Source organism: Dreissena polymorpha, chromosome 7 (genome assembly GCF_020536995.1).
Source record: "Dreissena polymorpha isolate Duluth1 chromosome 7, UMN_Dpol_1.0, whole genome shotgun sequence".
Classification (NCBI taxonomy): Eukaryota; Metazoa; Mollusca; class Bivalvia; order Myida; family Dreissenidae; genus Dreissena; species Dreissena polymorpha.
In genome coordinates this window covers 62,465,300-62,481,516 of record NC_068361.1, presented here as the reverse complement: position 1 = coordinate 62,481,516, position 16,217 = coordinate 62,465,300, and the positions used below count along the sequence as shown (strand labels likewise).

The window sequence follows — 16,217 nt, the reverse complement described above, 5'->3', positions numbered from 1 at the left end:
TCAACGATTGTATTGATGTGTCTACAACAGCGAAGTAAATGTTTACTTTGAATTTGTTTTTCGGATCCTGAATAGGTTCGTTATCATTTCCTTTGTATGCAAATTGTTTATTCTTTTTTCTGGTACGGATTGGTTCTGGTTCGAATGGTGCTGGTATCTCTAAAGTGACTGCAATTTCAGCTGTTCTTACCAGCACAGGTGGTTAGCTTGTGGCTTTGATATTAATTCTTGAAATGTAGGTCACGCGAGTGGTGCATCGTATTATGTCTTACAATTTAACCCAGCATTCGTACAAATATTACAAGATATATACATTTCCAGATAGGAAATTCATTTCTCAGTTGAATAAGACCGAGTTCGTGAAAATCGCTGCTAATAATAATGTATACTGATAATGTATAGCTGTTCAAAACGATGCACCCCGTTTTCGGGTCTGTTGGAGTTGAATACCTTAATTGTTATCCATATATATTTGATAGTGAATTTGTTATCTTTAGAAAAGTTGATTTTTGTTATAATGTGATTATTTATCATTCAAAATGATGTTTTCACTAATTTAAGGGACCTTCAACCAGATTACCGAATATACTGAAATAGGAGACTTTTCAAGTAGGGTAATATACCAGTCGTCATATATTAATCATTCTAACTTGGCACGCGACTTGTTTTCTATAGACAACGAAGGAAATCAAGTGTGGGTTATTCTACAATAAATTATGGGCGGAGCTTAATGTTTCGAAAATAGTTCCGAATAAGCAAATAACATATTGCAGTAAAATGCACGTGCTAAAACCCGCACTTAAAGAAATCTAATAAATGTAGCATGTACATATAAATGTAATGAAACAGCAAATTGTATAAATGGTGATAAGTGGCATAACCACGTCTACAAAGAATGTTATTTGTTAGGAAACGTACTTAAGAAAACATTTATAGCATACCAGCTTCTCAGTAGCATCAATATACTTGACGTCATTTATTTCCTATGATTGTTGTTTTCTATGAAAGTGACGTCATTTTCAAAATATTTATGAATGAAAAGACGTCATATATGTTTGTACAATTCAATGACGTCACTAAATAGTGAACTTTGTACTAAGAACGGCGGAGTATTGAAAAATATAGTTCACGTTTAAGAGCTTGAACCAAATCAATCAGAATCGTGTTAGAATCGAAATAATATTTTTCTATGATGGTTTGTTGTCGAATAACCCACAATAAGGAGTATAGATGCGTGCTATCAAATCACTCGTGCTTCGCACTCGTGATTTAATTCCTACGCATGTATACTCCTTACTGTGGGTTATTCGACAACAAACCATCATAGAAAAATATTATTTCTTAAATATAAACTAATAATTGTAAAAAATACGGTATTTTAGAACTTTTCTTTTTTTCGTCATTCTAGTTGACGGTCCCTTTAATATCATAGCCACACGCTAACTACATGTGCTTACCATTATTTTCTCAAGATCCGTGTCATTTCTGAGGTTTACGAGAAACTTCGTTGTTTCATCCTGATGATTGATGGCGCCATTTATATATCATTATTTTGCCTGGAGTTGTTTATAAGGTATGTTGAATTCAAACAACACGTCATTATTTTGAGAGAAAACAACAAGAGACACGACAAACTTAAAAATATAAGTAGCTCTTAAAATATCCCGCGCATCTGTTCATGATATATTAAAAATTGATACAGTATAACGTAAACTAGTATGAAAAAAAAACGTCATTCCATTAAAACAATACGCAGGCCATTTATCATTATACGGCCGCTTCTTTCATATTTATAGTGTTAATGCCGCCCCATACATTTGCCACCCGAGGCGGCCGCTTTGTTCGCCTAGTGATTAAACCAGGCCTACTAACAGGCATCATGAACGACTTACATTGACGCAGCTTTAAGGACCATTTGTATACGAAGAATATCGTGGATATCCCTTATGGTGTATGAGGTGTAGTAGAAGATATGTAACATTATTCCTTCACTTGTTCTATCGCGATAAGAGATTAAGTATATCTATACGTATGTCAGCTTTCCGACCCTAATATGGCGACTCCTTCACTGTTGTCTTTAAGGCGAAAGATATGAAAATAATTTATCAATATTTAAATTTAACCTGTCATGCACACATGACAGTCACATATTTAACACTTAATTATTTCCATTTAATTTAAACGTTTCCCTGTCCTTTGCCCTATTGTTAAGTATCTCCCCCCTTTCTTGTGGAATCGTTATAATAGTCAGTTTTCTCCATCTCATCATAACTATTTTATTTATACACCTTTGCGAAGGCCAAATTGTTTAAACGCTCTGCCTCACTAAGTTAAGCATAAATGACACACGATTCGTTTACTTCTAACAGTATCTGCAACTGTGTACCGATCTTATTGCATCGAGACTATTTAAATATAAAATATACAATGGTATTATCTGAGCGTCCTTTGCAGCTACAGAATCATTCTGTGATATTGATAAATGCATACCGTCGTATTGATAAATGAGCAACTTTGTCAAATTTAATATGGATGCCTTTTTAATGCTTGCATGTTTATTTGATGTACTAAAAATATAAAACACGTTTACTTTTATAATATAGAAATACTGCAACGTGTTTACATCACTTTTACGACTCTATGTATAATTTTATGTATTCTAATTTTAATTGATTTGACTTTGCATACTATTGACATTTGCACTGGTTTTATTTTTGGAGAATGTATACGATTGCGATGTATTCTTAAAATATGAAGAATAAACTCTAAAATTATCAACATTTTAGTTTAATTAGTTAATACAATTGCGGCATAAACTGGTCGCGCCGCGGTAAATTGGATGTTTTCAGACTTATATATAGAACATTTACTTAAGCAATATTCCTCTTCGAAACCACAAGGAGGAGAAGTTTCATATTTGATAGTTAATATCGTATTGATGGACCTATACTAAATATTTTTCAGTCATATCACTGCAGTCAATGTACACACCCGGGGGTCAGAAGGCGAAGACATATGTTAATTTAATTGAGTTCGTTTAAAAAGCGCGCTTGGTTCTTGAGGTTAAAACCCCAAATACTTGGAAATGACCGATCCAAAGTGGTGGTCTCAGTTTTAATCATTATATGTTTATAATATATATTTGTTCTGTCATCAAAGTGGTAGACAAGTACAATGATTTCTCTCTTGGCATAGTTTCTGGAATTATATCGTTTGCTATTTTATTTGGCGAAATAGCTCTCCCTAAAGTCATCTCTTCGGAAACAACACGGTCCATCGGGTTATTATCTGGTATGTAACATCGAATTGTGGCTTCCGCTTTGTTCATATCAAGTCATCTGTGTCATAAATTGGAGACAACCCCTTGGTCACAAAATCTTTAACACATTCTCGTTTCAATTCCCATCTAAATATGCACTCAGTGATTGGTTTACTTCCAATGCCCATCTAAATACGCATTCAGTGATTGGTCCACTTTCAATGCCCATCTAAATACGCACTCAGTGATTGGTCAACTTCCAATGCTCATCTAAATACGCACTCAATGATTGGTCCACTTTCAATGCTCATCTAAATACGCACTCAGTGATTGGTCCAGAGCTATCTTGGTCGTAAACAAATTTTATCCTTTGTGGATTAGACAGCCATTTGTCATTTACCTTTGATAAAGTGTCCTTGGATTAAACTAAATGTTACTTTCAGGCGATAATTCAATGGCCTATTTACATGCTATCATGCTGTCTTAATTAATAATATTTAGAATGGATGTTAATAATATGTGATCAAAACTGTTTTAACATTGACTTAACACAAATGCCGCCCGGCGAGAAATAAGGAACACCAACACGCAACAAAGAATCCTTTTGTCATTTGAGTAATTTATTAAGTATATACGATCTAAATAGGATAAATGTATACACGTATTTTAATCTACCATAAAACAATGCAAGTGTGTGCCAAACAGTCAGGTGTACAAATCGTATGCTATTCAATGCAATTCGGACTTTTTGGGGTTGAATAGACATACATGGCACTCTATACATTTTGTAATGTCACAATAATATTTTATTATAATTCCTTAAAACAGTATATACACCCTATGCCTTAAGTGCACAATGAAGTTCGATTCGAAACATCTTGTCTTACACGGCAAACATAAGCTTCGTTGTCATTTCGTTCAACGAAACATGCAAACGTTAATAATTAATTGCACGCACAGTTGATAATAATGCTAAAGTATACATTTTAAAATGTACACATGTGTTTCTTTAAAGTTTACTTTTTTCGTAACGGTTAACAAATCAGAATCGTACCAAATTACAGTATTTATTTAATCGAAAATAAAATATAAAAATGTCCCGAAATAAGATTCCCCGTGCGAGTCACACGTGGTTCCTACTCTACGATCCGGTACACGGTTCACTAATGCCAGTGTCGACACCAGACTTCTTATCTAGAAGAAGCCAAACCCAAATAATGGCATGTCGAACATTGGCCACATTGGATATCTGAAAAATGTTTTTCAATAAAGTATCTGATTGATAAGTTCATTTTTACTGCAATGTGTTTACCGTTGCTTCTACATACTATGGAAAATGCATATATAATGTATAAAAAATCGTTACAGAAAGCTCCGTTCAGTTTTTTAACGGAAGTCGTCATGTATATATTTTATTATATCTTCCATCGCAAGAAGAAGCATCTTATTCACATTTTAGGACTGGAAATAACACAATGAAGGATTCAACATTAAACTTACGTACACTATTAAGCATACTTCATTGTTCAATAAATTCTTAAGAGTCGTTAAAACAGCCAATTTTCACCATATGCAAACATTTATTGCAGAATTGTTTATATGTATTTTTATATAAACAAAAGCTCACAGTCCTGACTCAATATGATTACATTGTTTTTGTTCATAAACAAGATTATGGGCAATTTTATGATAATTTCACATGGCAAATTAAATGGGCCGTCCAGCAGATATTGGAATGTATTGAAGCATGTCATTAAATGCTTTATATTTATAAATTTAAACATTTGACCTAAAGTATCCAGTAAAAAACAAGATTACAATTTAAAAAAGGAAACAAAGTAACCCTCAACAGGGCTCGAACCACTGACCCCTGGAGTCCTGGAGTAAAAAGTCTCCCGCCTAGACCACTCGACCATTCATGCTCATGCTTAGAGCGGATGTACTTTTTACCTATATATGCAATCCCCGTAGCTTCCCAAAATATAATTACTACAACAGAACTTTCCAAATTATTCAATCGTTTTGCGTCGCACGACGCTTTATAATTTTCAGGTTTTCTAATCAATAGATGCATATAATGGATATTTAAGAGCATGGTAAATAGTAGTCAGTATTACTATTTCCTCAAAAATATCATAACAAAGACGAAAATTTGCGAATCTGAAACAACTTTTTTAATTTTGTCAATTTATCAATCTGTTGGACGGCCCCTTTAAAGCGAGCGTAAATATACTCACAATGAGTTTGTTGAACTGGGTCCAAACATATCTCCACTGAAAATGGGAAGTAAAATGATGACGCGTCACTCATTTGTAGCATACAAAAAATGAAAATGCAATGCCGTTGTATGGTTAAATACAATTTATCGTAAAACTATTTGTAACCAGTAACACTTTTCTGCCCATGTAAAATTTTAAAATAAATTGTTGTAAATAAGAGATACAAAAACATGTTGAAATTATTGTCCGGCCAGTTAAATAAAGGTTAAGCTTTACGTGTTTTAAAGTTTTTCTATCAACAATGTTGCCAAAAGAAAAACATCCGAAATGGTGACGTTCTTAAACACAATATTTATATGATATTTAAAACAACCGTTTAATTGACAATCTTATTCTTCCAAGAACAGATCTATAAAAAAATGACCACAAGCAACTTGTATTTTTAGATACTTTTATGCCATATAGAACAGAGACAATCGAAGAAAGCTCTATTAATCACAGATATTATTTTGAATGTTTTTTTTATCGATTTGCTTAATTTGCGTCTCGATTTCGATCAACTGGTTATTGTTAATACGTTGCTTGTTAAATTCATAATCTGCATCTTAATTGTGACACCATTCATTCAGGTGAATGAAACTTACTACTATATTACTTCAGTCACTATTATCTTTTTACAACCACACTGCCTCTGCTTATGTTCAACAAATTGAGTGATATTGTTAGAAATAAAATCAAATACGTACAAAAACGGATCGCTGTTAACTGCTGGCTGCTGGGTAGGTACATACGTCCTGAAAGAAGTTTTTGTTATTGAAAACATTATGCATATTCACAAAGAAATGAAATCAAGCATTGCCTAAAGGATGAAGTAAATAGTTTGAAATGGAATGAATTTACTTATGTTCTCTATCATCAGTTACATTTATGACATTATTATACCAAGCATAAAAGACAATATGATTCATACTTCCGTTATTTAAAGTTATAATATCAATAACATGTAAAGCATGCAAGTCTTAAAATTACAACGCTGTCATAAAATATGATCCTTACTATGAAAAGTGTGTCCATTTCCATTTTATGTCTTGTGGCTACATTGACGCCAACGCATGTAATATTGCCTTAAAGGGATCTTTTCACGGTTTGGTAAATTAACAAAATTGAAAAAAGTTGTTTCAGAATCGCAAATTTTCGGTTTAGTTATGATATTTGTGAGGAAACAGTATTACTGAACATTTGCCATGGTCTAATATAGCCATTATATCCAACTTTTGACGATTTAAAAACCTAAAAATTATAAAGAGTTGCAACGCGAAACGATTGAATAATTTGGAGAGTTCTGTTGTTGTCGTTTAAATTTGTGAAACTACAAAGATTGCTTATATAAGGTATAAAATACGCATGTATGCTTGGCAGGATAGCTCAGTTGGCTAATGCGTTTTTACTTCAAGATTCCGGGGGTCACTGGTTCGAGCCCTGATGCGGGCTATTTTTTTTTCTTTTATAAATTTAATTTTTGATTTTTAACTGGAGCTTTTAAAATTTAATGTTTACATTTATCAATATAAAGCATTTAATGACAAACTTCAAAACATGCCAAAATCTGTGAAAAGGTCACTTTAAGCTAATAGATACGTAACAAGTCAATTTGATTTTTAAGCAAATCGTGAAAAGCGAGTTCTATGAAAAACCGATTGTGTGCAATCAACATGTTTTGACAAAAGTTTAAATAAGGATAGACAGAGAACATTATAACAGTTGGTTTGAATTTCATTACTTCATTGTTGACAGTGTGGTTATTTATATTGTCCTTGTAAGCAAATATCTATTACATATAATAACATGTGTATTTGTCACTGCATTAAGTATCCAATCATGTTAAATGAGCTTCCGTGATGACAGGCTACTGCTTCACATGGTATATTCACAAGAACAAAGTTTACGTTAACGCTTGCAAAGAAATATATCTGCGTTTCAATCCAATGCATTCGATTAAACAAATGTGCAACACAAAGACCCATTTTGAATCCCATATATTTTAACACAACAATTCAAGTTGTTTACTTAACGCGCTTTTCGTGTCAATTTACGTTGCGAAGCGATATTAGCGACTGGTTTTGCAATAATTCCATACAAGATAATATTTCAACACATGTTTAAACAATAATTCTTACTGTGTATTGACTGCAAGGACCGATGGGTTGACTCCGGAAGTTGATCCAGCAACAGTACCAGGCTGATTCTTTTGTTTCACGAAGTTGTTGAACTGCAGCCACAGTTCGTTTATATTGCCGTTTGTGCTGTTAAACAATAACATGTGGATAACTATAATGTTCTTATATGCGACCAAAGACGTTTTGCAGACAAATGAGTATGTTATGCAAGTTGTGTAATTTTTTTTCTTCTAAAATGCAAGAGCATGCTTTATTTAACGTAAGAAAACGTATAATATTGCATATTAATTTCCATCGATTTCACTTTCAATCGATTTGATAACAAATAAACAAATAGCCTTACAGGTCTGCTGTTCCGTTCGTATTGTTTTGAGTTTGCTTCATCTGTTGGAATTGCAGCCATGAAGTGTAATCTCTGAAAAAATAAAAAGGTTCTAATTAATATAAGTAAAATATACATTTCTTCATACAAATACTCTTAATATATTAAGAACTCATTTATCTAAGCTAGATTACATGTTTGAAGCATTATATTTTTTATTCACTCTCGTTTTTATTGAGTAGCACTAGTGTCGATGTTTTTTATAAGATCGTATGCACGTTTCCCAAGTAAGAATCGAGCATTATAACTGTCCATTGAAAGCGAACACCATAGACACTTTAAGAACGTATTAAGATGTGCAAGCAATCCATAATGTACGTATATATTAATGTATGTAGTTGGACAACATTATTAGGCTTGTTTTGCAGAGCTTACACAACGTTCGGTTGGCCAAGATTCAATTGACCAAGATTCGCTTGACCAGGATTAAATCCCGATGCAGTCGATGTGTCTACAGCTTTCAATGTTCCACTGAAATAGTACGTGTATAAATATTACGTATCTTTGCATTCCTTATCAATAATACAAAAACTAAATATAAGCCTAGCTCTGAGAAAACCATGTTTAAGGAAAGTGTGTAAAGTCTCTTCACATATTAGCATTTGCAGTCCGCATAGGCTAATTAGAGATGACATTTTCTTCTTTTGTGAAATGTTTCATTTAAAGGAATTCTCTTCTAAACGACGAAATTCATGTCAAGTCAGAAAGTGTCGTCGTTGATTAACCTGAGTCAGAGCGAGGCTCAATTATAATGTTGTATCTAAAACTAGTAAATAATGTAACAACAATGCATACAAATAAATAAATGTGAAACTTGAGCTGCGCCAGCAAGGGATGAATCTGATTCTTTATTTTGACCTAGTTGACAAACACATTGTGCCAAAACACAAATATGATAGGCATTGTAAAAGCATTCACACTAAACCTCTCTCACACACACGTTAATTAAAAAGAGGTGATCGCCTTAGAACGGGCAACACAAAAAAACACGGGTATACACAGATAAAACTAGTTCCAAATTTCACACTTGGAACATAACTATTAATTCACAAAACGTTAAAGTGTTTATAAAATATTACCGATATAATCAAATTGGGAATTAAAAGAAGCAATAAACACATACAATACTGTTATATATTAAGTCTAGGTCTTACAACAAACAATGTAATGGTATTTGTCTGACTGTCGAATTAAAGCTAACGGTCGTTTCAAATACCAGTTCTCTCACATGGAGCTTTCTGTTGTAGCCATCATATCTCTTTTAATTCACAATAAGTCTTCATGAGAGTATTTGACAACCTCAACAAACAGAAAGTAGAAAACGTATTTTAAAATCTCAACAAGAAGAAAATAGACAACGGATTTGGCAACCTCAACAAACAGACAGTAGACAACACATTTGACAAAATCAACAAACAGAATGTAGACAACGTATTTGATAACCTCGACAAACATAAAGTAGACAACGTATTTGAAAACCTCAACAAACAGAAAGTTTACAACGTATTTGACAACCTCAACAAACAAAAAGTAGGCAACGTATTTCACAACCTCAACAAACATAAAGTAGATAACACATGTGACAAACTCAAAGAACAGAAAGTAAACAACATATTTGATAACTTCAATAAACATAAAGTAGACAACGTATTTGAAACCCTCAACAAAGAGAAAGTAAACAACGTATTTGACAACTTCAGCAGACAGAAAGTAGACAACGTATTTTATAACCTCAACAAACAGAAAGTAGTCAACACATTTGACAACCTCAGCAAACAGATAGTAGACAACTTACGCTGAGGTATCAGCTGTGGCCAACCTTTGTAGATATCTTTCCATCTGGATGTCGGATGGAAGCTGTGATCTGACACATTAAAGATTATTAATGTTCAGCTGTCTAAGAATCGAAATATATATGCAGTACGATTTATCATTTTGTTTAGTCAGCTGCCTGTTTATCGCGGCCTACATTTTATTAGTTAAAATAAACATTTTATATAGATTTATGCTTAAAAGTTAGCTTTATGATTTAGCAATTTCATTTTCTCAGTTAATTTAATTTGATGTATAAATGTATGTTTATATGCACGTTATTAAATTGTAATTATGTACTAAAACAACAACAAAACAACCATCAACATGCGTCTGAATGCGTATGACTTCTCAATGACGGTTTCATATTGTATGTCCTTACGCGGTTGATTTTTGTCTAATCCGCTCCAACTTTGAGAGAAGATTGGACTGTTTGTTAGCCTGTCTGTTATTGCCACCGGTTAATCCACTGTTGGTTAAATAATATATATGACATTGTCAGTGTATTGTATGTAATATAAATACATCGAGGTATTATTAGCATATATTGGCATACACAATATATATAACTGACGAAGCAAGACAATAATGTAACATATGTTATATATTATGAGACGTTTATGCATATTATGATACACATGTATACTGGTTTCGTATGTTTTTATACAAATTGTATATATTGTCAAAATGCACAAAACACATGCAACTTAAATCGAGCCATGCATTCCAAAAACTACACTACTTTAAGGAAGTCACGCATCGTAATGATACTCAAATTTCAGTACGAAGTACACGCAGTGAATTCAACTTTGAGTTACTGTAATAAAAGTATTGGATTGGAAAAAATAGCTTTTCTAATAGAATTTCTGCAGATAAAATGTTTTATTTTTTATTTTTAGATTACACTTCATATATTCAACACGATATTAACTGTATAGGTGACTATGTATTTGCTAATACAGTAAAATCTAAACGTAATTCACAATGAACTTCAGCATAATTTTATTATGTATTTGATTATGAAACCTCATTTAATAACTGAGCACCCAAGAACCTGATTAGTACATTGGTTCCGGTACGTATTCTTGTGGCCAATGGCCAGAGTCTTTCGGTTGCAGAATGCTCGGCAAGTCTTGGCTAGTCTGTGACGCAACTTTTTGTGCCGTTGCAATTCTAAAAAGGTTAGTAACCGATTGAATTTATTATGAAGAGAAAAATATTAGAAAAAGTATGAGTACACAAAGTTAGAAACATCACGACACCTTCGAACATGCTATTCGATACAATTACAGGTAAGATTAACACGTTCTTAATCCTAACAACAAAATGGGCATTTATTTACAACGGTATTATATTTTACCTAAGAATACGCTCTTTTTATTTAAATTTACATAATAAAATATGCTTATATTTATTTTTATTGTACAGCCAAAGAGGCATGGTGGATACAATTGTAGCATTTATCTCACCAGAATGCTTACATTGAGTCGTGTAACGAATTCGAAACGCCCGAGAGTGATTTATTTTGTCTCATCAAATTTTGTAAGGCGACCAACTTCTGCTTTAATTCGTCGTTTCGTTGTCGCTGCTGCTGTTGTTGGGCCACCGAGTACTCCAAACCTGGTTCAGATGATGACATGGGCGAGAGGCTTGATTGACTGCCAGTCATTCGCTCTATTAAAGAAGTGCCCCTGACGTATCCCATCTCTTCTACTCCAACGGACGAACTTACTGGACCGAACTCTCCACCAACAGTCAGAGAACCTCGGTCCCGGATTTGCGGATCACTAGGATATCCTTTTGATGGCGCAGCATATGGCCCGTTCTCAGCTCCATTCGCCACTGGATCACCACTGTACTGTCCTGTATCACTACCATACGATGTTTGACCACCACCGTGTTTTGCATTTTCAGCAACATACGCGGATGGATCCCAACCATTTTGCCGTGCATTACTACCGCGCAGAGAAGATCCTCCGCCGTATTGTGAAGGATTGCCACCATTCATTGCTGTATCTCCACTACTTGGACTGTAAGCACTATTATATACTTCACCGCCGTATTTGTCTAATTCACTACCATATTGACCTGTATTACTACCGCGCGCAGACGGATCACCACCATATATTGCTGGATCCCCACCATTTTGACCGAACGCACTACTGTAAGTTGATGCATCTCCCCGTACATACTTCTCAACCCGTCCTGTTATAGTGCCACTTGCATCCGCAACAGGTTTAAAGATTGTATCTCTAGGAACCTCACGCACAAAAGAACGACCATCGACTCCTTGAAACGAACTACAACAAGGACGCATGTAATCCCATTTAAATGGTTTTGAACACAACTTCTAGCACATTCTAAGTTGCGTTTTAATGTTATAATTAGTATGTATATTAAACAACTGGATATGTCTTATGTCATTTTTGTTTATTTAATACATGGCCCGTATGGACCGTGTACGTCGCTTGCTCGTGTGGTATTAATGTGTTAATAACCTAGTGGAAAACCGCAGGGAACAATTTGCATGCTTCGGACATTGCACTAACAAGTCTGTATAAGTATGTCTGTATACCATCTAACAAGTCTGTATAAGTATGTCTGTATACCATCTAACAAGTCTGTATAAGTATGTCTGTATACCATCTTTAAACTAAGTATGAACATGCTTCTTTAGGATATGAAATGGTCTAGTAAAAGATGTACCACTTCTATCTGTCAATTAAAACACCACATGCTGCCACGTGCAAGAATATTGTCCTTGAATGGAAATGCAAATTAACATATTAATTACATTATCGTGCGATTGATTATGCAAACACCATTAGTTTTGCATATGGGTTCAAGTACAAAATGTTTTAATACTTACACTGTGCCGTACAGATCGAACGGTGAAATTGCTGAAAATTCAAATTGACTACATTAATGGCAAACATGTCAATATACTTTAACAAAGATTAGATAGAATTTAACATAAACGAAGCGATTGAAAAGGGTTTATTTCATTAAATACTGGACAATTCTTTACTAAATACAAATTGTGTACGATCGAAATTAAAGAACAATATTGGGTACATTCATTCATTAATTATTTAATTTCAAATTTAAGTTTCCTGCTTAAAAAGTGATAACTACGGTTGCAGAGATGAGACATGTGAATATTATATTTATCTATGGCTTTACCGCAAGTAAGTAATTCATTCATTGACTTAGCAAGTCGTGGGAACTAGGAAGTAGATCGTGGAAACGAGTAAGTAAACCATATAACTTACTCGTTGGCATGACATATGAACGCGTGAGGACGACATATCTATATTTACAACGACTCAGTATCTTTAGAGAACGATATAATTTAGTCAAGGTAATGACATAATCAAACAAACAGAGTAAACACACTTTGTCCGATTGTTATAGTCCTAAATTATATTACCCTTTCATGTATAAACCAGTTTGAAACATTTTGATTGTTTTTATCGTTATAACGAGTTAGTTATCTCGTTCCCAAGTGTAAGCTCTGTCGTTACCACGTGTAAGCATGATTTTATGACTCGACTTACGACTTACTTACTCGTGAGAAAAAATATACAACCCGTATGGACGAGTAATGATGTCGTGGTAACGACATACAATCAAACATATCTTCACGCACACGTATGTGATTACGTATTAACTAACGAGTACATTCACTATAATTCTTACACGTGTACTTAAAGCTTTCGAGTGTTAGGGTTCAATCGTGTAAATATATTTTACAGAAACAAGTTGAGGTTTAATTTAACAAATGGTGCATTTAACTTCGGACATCATTGTATTACAGTGACCAGGCAGTTAGACCGAAAACGTTATACGGGCCTCAGCTTTCGGCTTCGGTCAGTTTAACTTGTTTGGGCTGACCGGTCGGTTACTATAATACGAGTAGGCCCGCGGTGATCTGTGCTTTTTCTCTTAAGGTAGTAAAATCATTCTTGATTCAAATGCGTGAAAAAAAAACACGAAATAGTTTATTCAGATATAATTTTGTTTTTCAATTATTTTACTTAGGGATATTAGCTATAGATTTCGTTTACACCAAAGAGTACGTGTTTACGTTTGATAACCATTTCTAAAGAGCAAGTTAACAGAAAATGATTACGCATTTTTGCAATTCATATTTTTAATTTGGTCTCTTGAAACGAGACTTTAATCTAGGCGGAACGAATTAACCCTTATTAGTCTGTGCGGACTGTACATGTGTTATCGTGGAGGAGCGTTTACGTCTAGCATTAAACCATGTTTGTTTTCACAGAGCCTGGCTCATTGATTATTTACTTGGTTCCGACGATGGCGAGGGGGAATGAGACACAGCCTTCTGGCTAGAAAAGATGGCTGCAAGGGCTGGTGTCGGGATACGAATGGAGTCCATTCCTGAAAGGAAACGAACACTCGAACACGTTAGCAATCACATTACAAAGAGGTATCCACGAGAGTTGATATTCACATTTCCTTACCATACAATTTAACATTGTCACTGTGTTAAGTATTGTAGAACTTCTAGAGAATACAAGGTTGAAGTTAAATATTTAAGAAGCTTTAGGAAACATAAACCACGAGCATTGGCGATTGTGGTCGTGCCGGTTAACTATAAACTTTACCACATAAGAAACTTACCAGGCATTCTATTATCCAATCAACATTGCATTTCATGTCCATTATGATTATAAAATATGTGTTAATTTACTCCTAGATGCTTTTTGCACGCATTGTCTACCAACCATTTTAAGTTTTCTCAAAACAATCAAAAAGCATTACTATGGCCATGTTACTTGGCAAACAAATGGCTTTCTTTAGTTTTCAGGCAGTTTACTTATTTTCAGTGTTTATAACAGGATTTTTTACACACATGAAGACGCATTGACATGATTGCTTGACAGAAATATCGTGTAAATCACTCGTTTTACTACTATCAACAGTAATTTTCGGACTTTAAATAGTGTTTTAAATATTTACAACCATACAGTAAGGTCTGTTGACAATAACACATAGTTATTGTGTTTCAAAAATGAGATTGGAAAAGCTGATGAAAACATATTCTCATCAAGAATTGAGTTAATCGTATTGGAAAAGCTTAATCAATCTTTAAGAAATATATCAAAGGCTATTGGCCAATCATTTACCAAATAAGAAAGTCAGTTAAAAGACTAAACCTGAATAAGGAATATAAAATCTTATGGTACGAATACAATGACACAAATCATGATTTTATTTAAAAACGTAGCATTAAAGATATTTCATCGCAAAGGCACTACACTTGAATAAGTAACCGTTTGGTACACAATTTACACAATTATTAAGAAGACATTAATTTAAATGTGTATATATTTATACTTACCATAACACTGAATTGGGCAAATGTTGTTGGTGTAATATTATCAATGCGCTATGCGTGCATGAATAAAATAGTGCATATAAGTTCAAAAGTTTGTGACAAGTAATCACCACAACAAAGTTATAAAGATATGAATTTATTTTTGCAACTTTTAGTGCAGTGCATGCTAAGTGATTGAATTTTCCGATGAATATTGAATTTATAACAATGGAACGTCATTACGGATCTGTCAAGGTAATCAAATGGCGTGAGCATACATAACATTGTTCACAAAATATTAAACAAAAACAAAAACATATTTTTTTAACCAAGTTTTTATTTAATTTGAATCTAAACCACCAGAATATATTTATTTGAATAACACATTGAAATAAAATATTTGAAATCATTAGAACGTAACAATAAACACTATTTAAATTTAAGACAGGTGAACATTGTTCACATGTCAATGGTAATTTTATAACTAAAGAACGTAACAAAACAACAATAATATATATTTTACTTGGTTATATACACAAAACCACTTGCACGCGATAATAATTTATAGCATACTAGCATAAGCGTAGAGCACTATGTACGACCTATTACTCTCATACAAGATGGTGACTCAAGTTTAAACCTTCATATGTTACGTTGTGTTATGTTGTTTGTTTTAGCCTGTCATATGTCACTTTCTTTAAATAAGAATACCACCATACGGTTACGAATATTTTCTATATATTTTCCCCCATCATTTCATTAATGAAACATACAGTGGGTAATTTCATACTCAACAATTACTTGGTTTGTCTATATTCTCTCTAGACACATAATAATAGTTGTCATACGAAATTGTCGTATAAGAAGTAAACGCTTAGTTGTGTAAGGCATTAGTATACTACGTACAGATGACCCATATACAAATGTATCAACAACAAAAAAATGAAACCATATCATCAAACCGAGTAAAGGGGCATTTGTGTAAGAGAAGAAAATGACAAATATTAAACAGAAGCAGCATCCA

The 16,217-nt window shown here is 33.6% G+C and overlaps 1 protein-coding gene across 2 annotated transcripts in view; it reads right to left on the bottom strand.

Moving 5' to 3' along the window:
• Positions 1-3,858: 3,858 nt before the first annotated feature.
• The window catches only part of LOC127838603 (uncharacterized), a 35,882-nt gene continuing 23,523 nt past the window's right edge, over positions 3,859-16,217 (bottom strand). Inside the window, exons 4-15 of one of the 2 annotated variants that reach the window (XM_052366431.1) lie at positions 14,158-14,253; positions 12,719-12,749; positions 11,331-12,149; positions 10,915-11,022; positions 10,232-10,318; positions 9,833-9,901; positions 8,413-8,508; positions 7,999-8,070; positions 7,656-7,781; positions 6,225-6,272; positions 5,497-5,532; positions 3,859-4,508 (exon numbers count right to left, since the gene is read on the bottom strand). In XM_052366431.1, coding sequence (XP_052222391.1) covers positions 4,454-4,508; positions 5,497-5,532; positions 6,225-6,272; positions 7,656-7,781; positions 7,999-8,070; positions 8,413-8,508; positions 9,833-9,901; positions 10,232-10,318; positions 10,915-11,022; positions 11,331-12,149; positions 12,719-12,749; positions 14,158-14,253 — 1,643 coding nt within the window. In that variant the 3' untranslated portion in view covers positions 3,859-4,453. The remainder of the gene's footprint in view (positions 4,509-5,496; positions 5,533-6,224; positions 6,273-7,655; positions 7,782-7,998; positions 8,071-8,412; positions 8,509-9,832; positions 9,902-10,231; positions 10,319-10,914; positions 11,023-11,330; positions 12,150-12,718; positions 12,750-14,157; positions 14,254-16,217) is intronic. The other variant, XM_052366432.1, reaches the window with a different exon arrangement.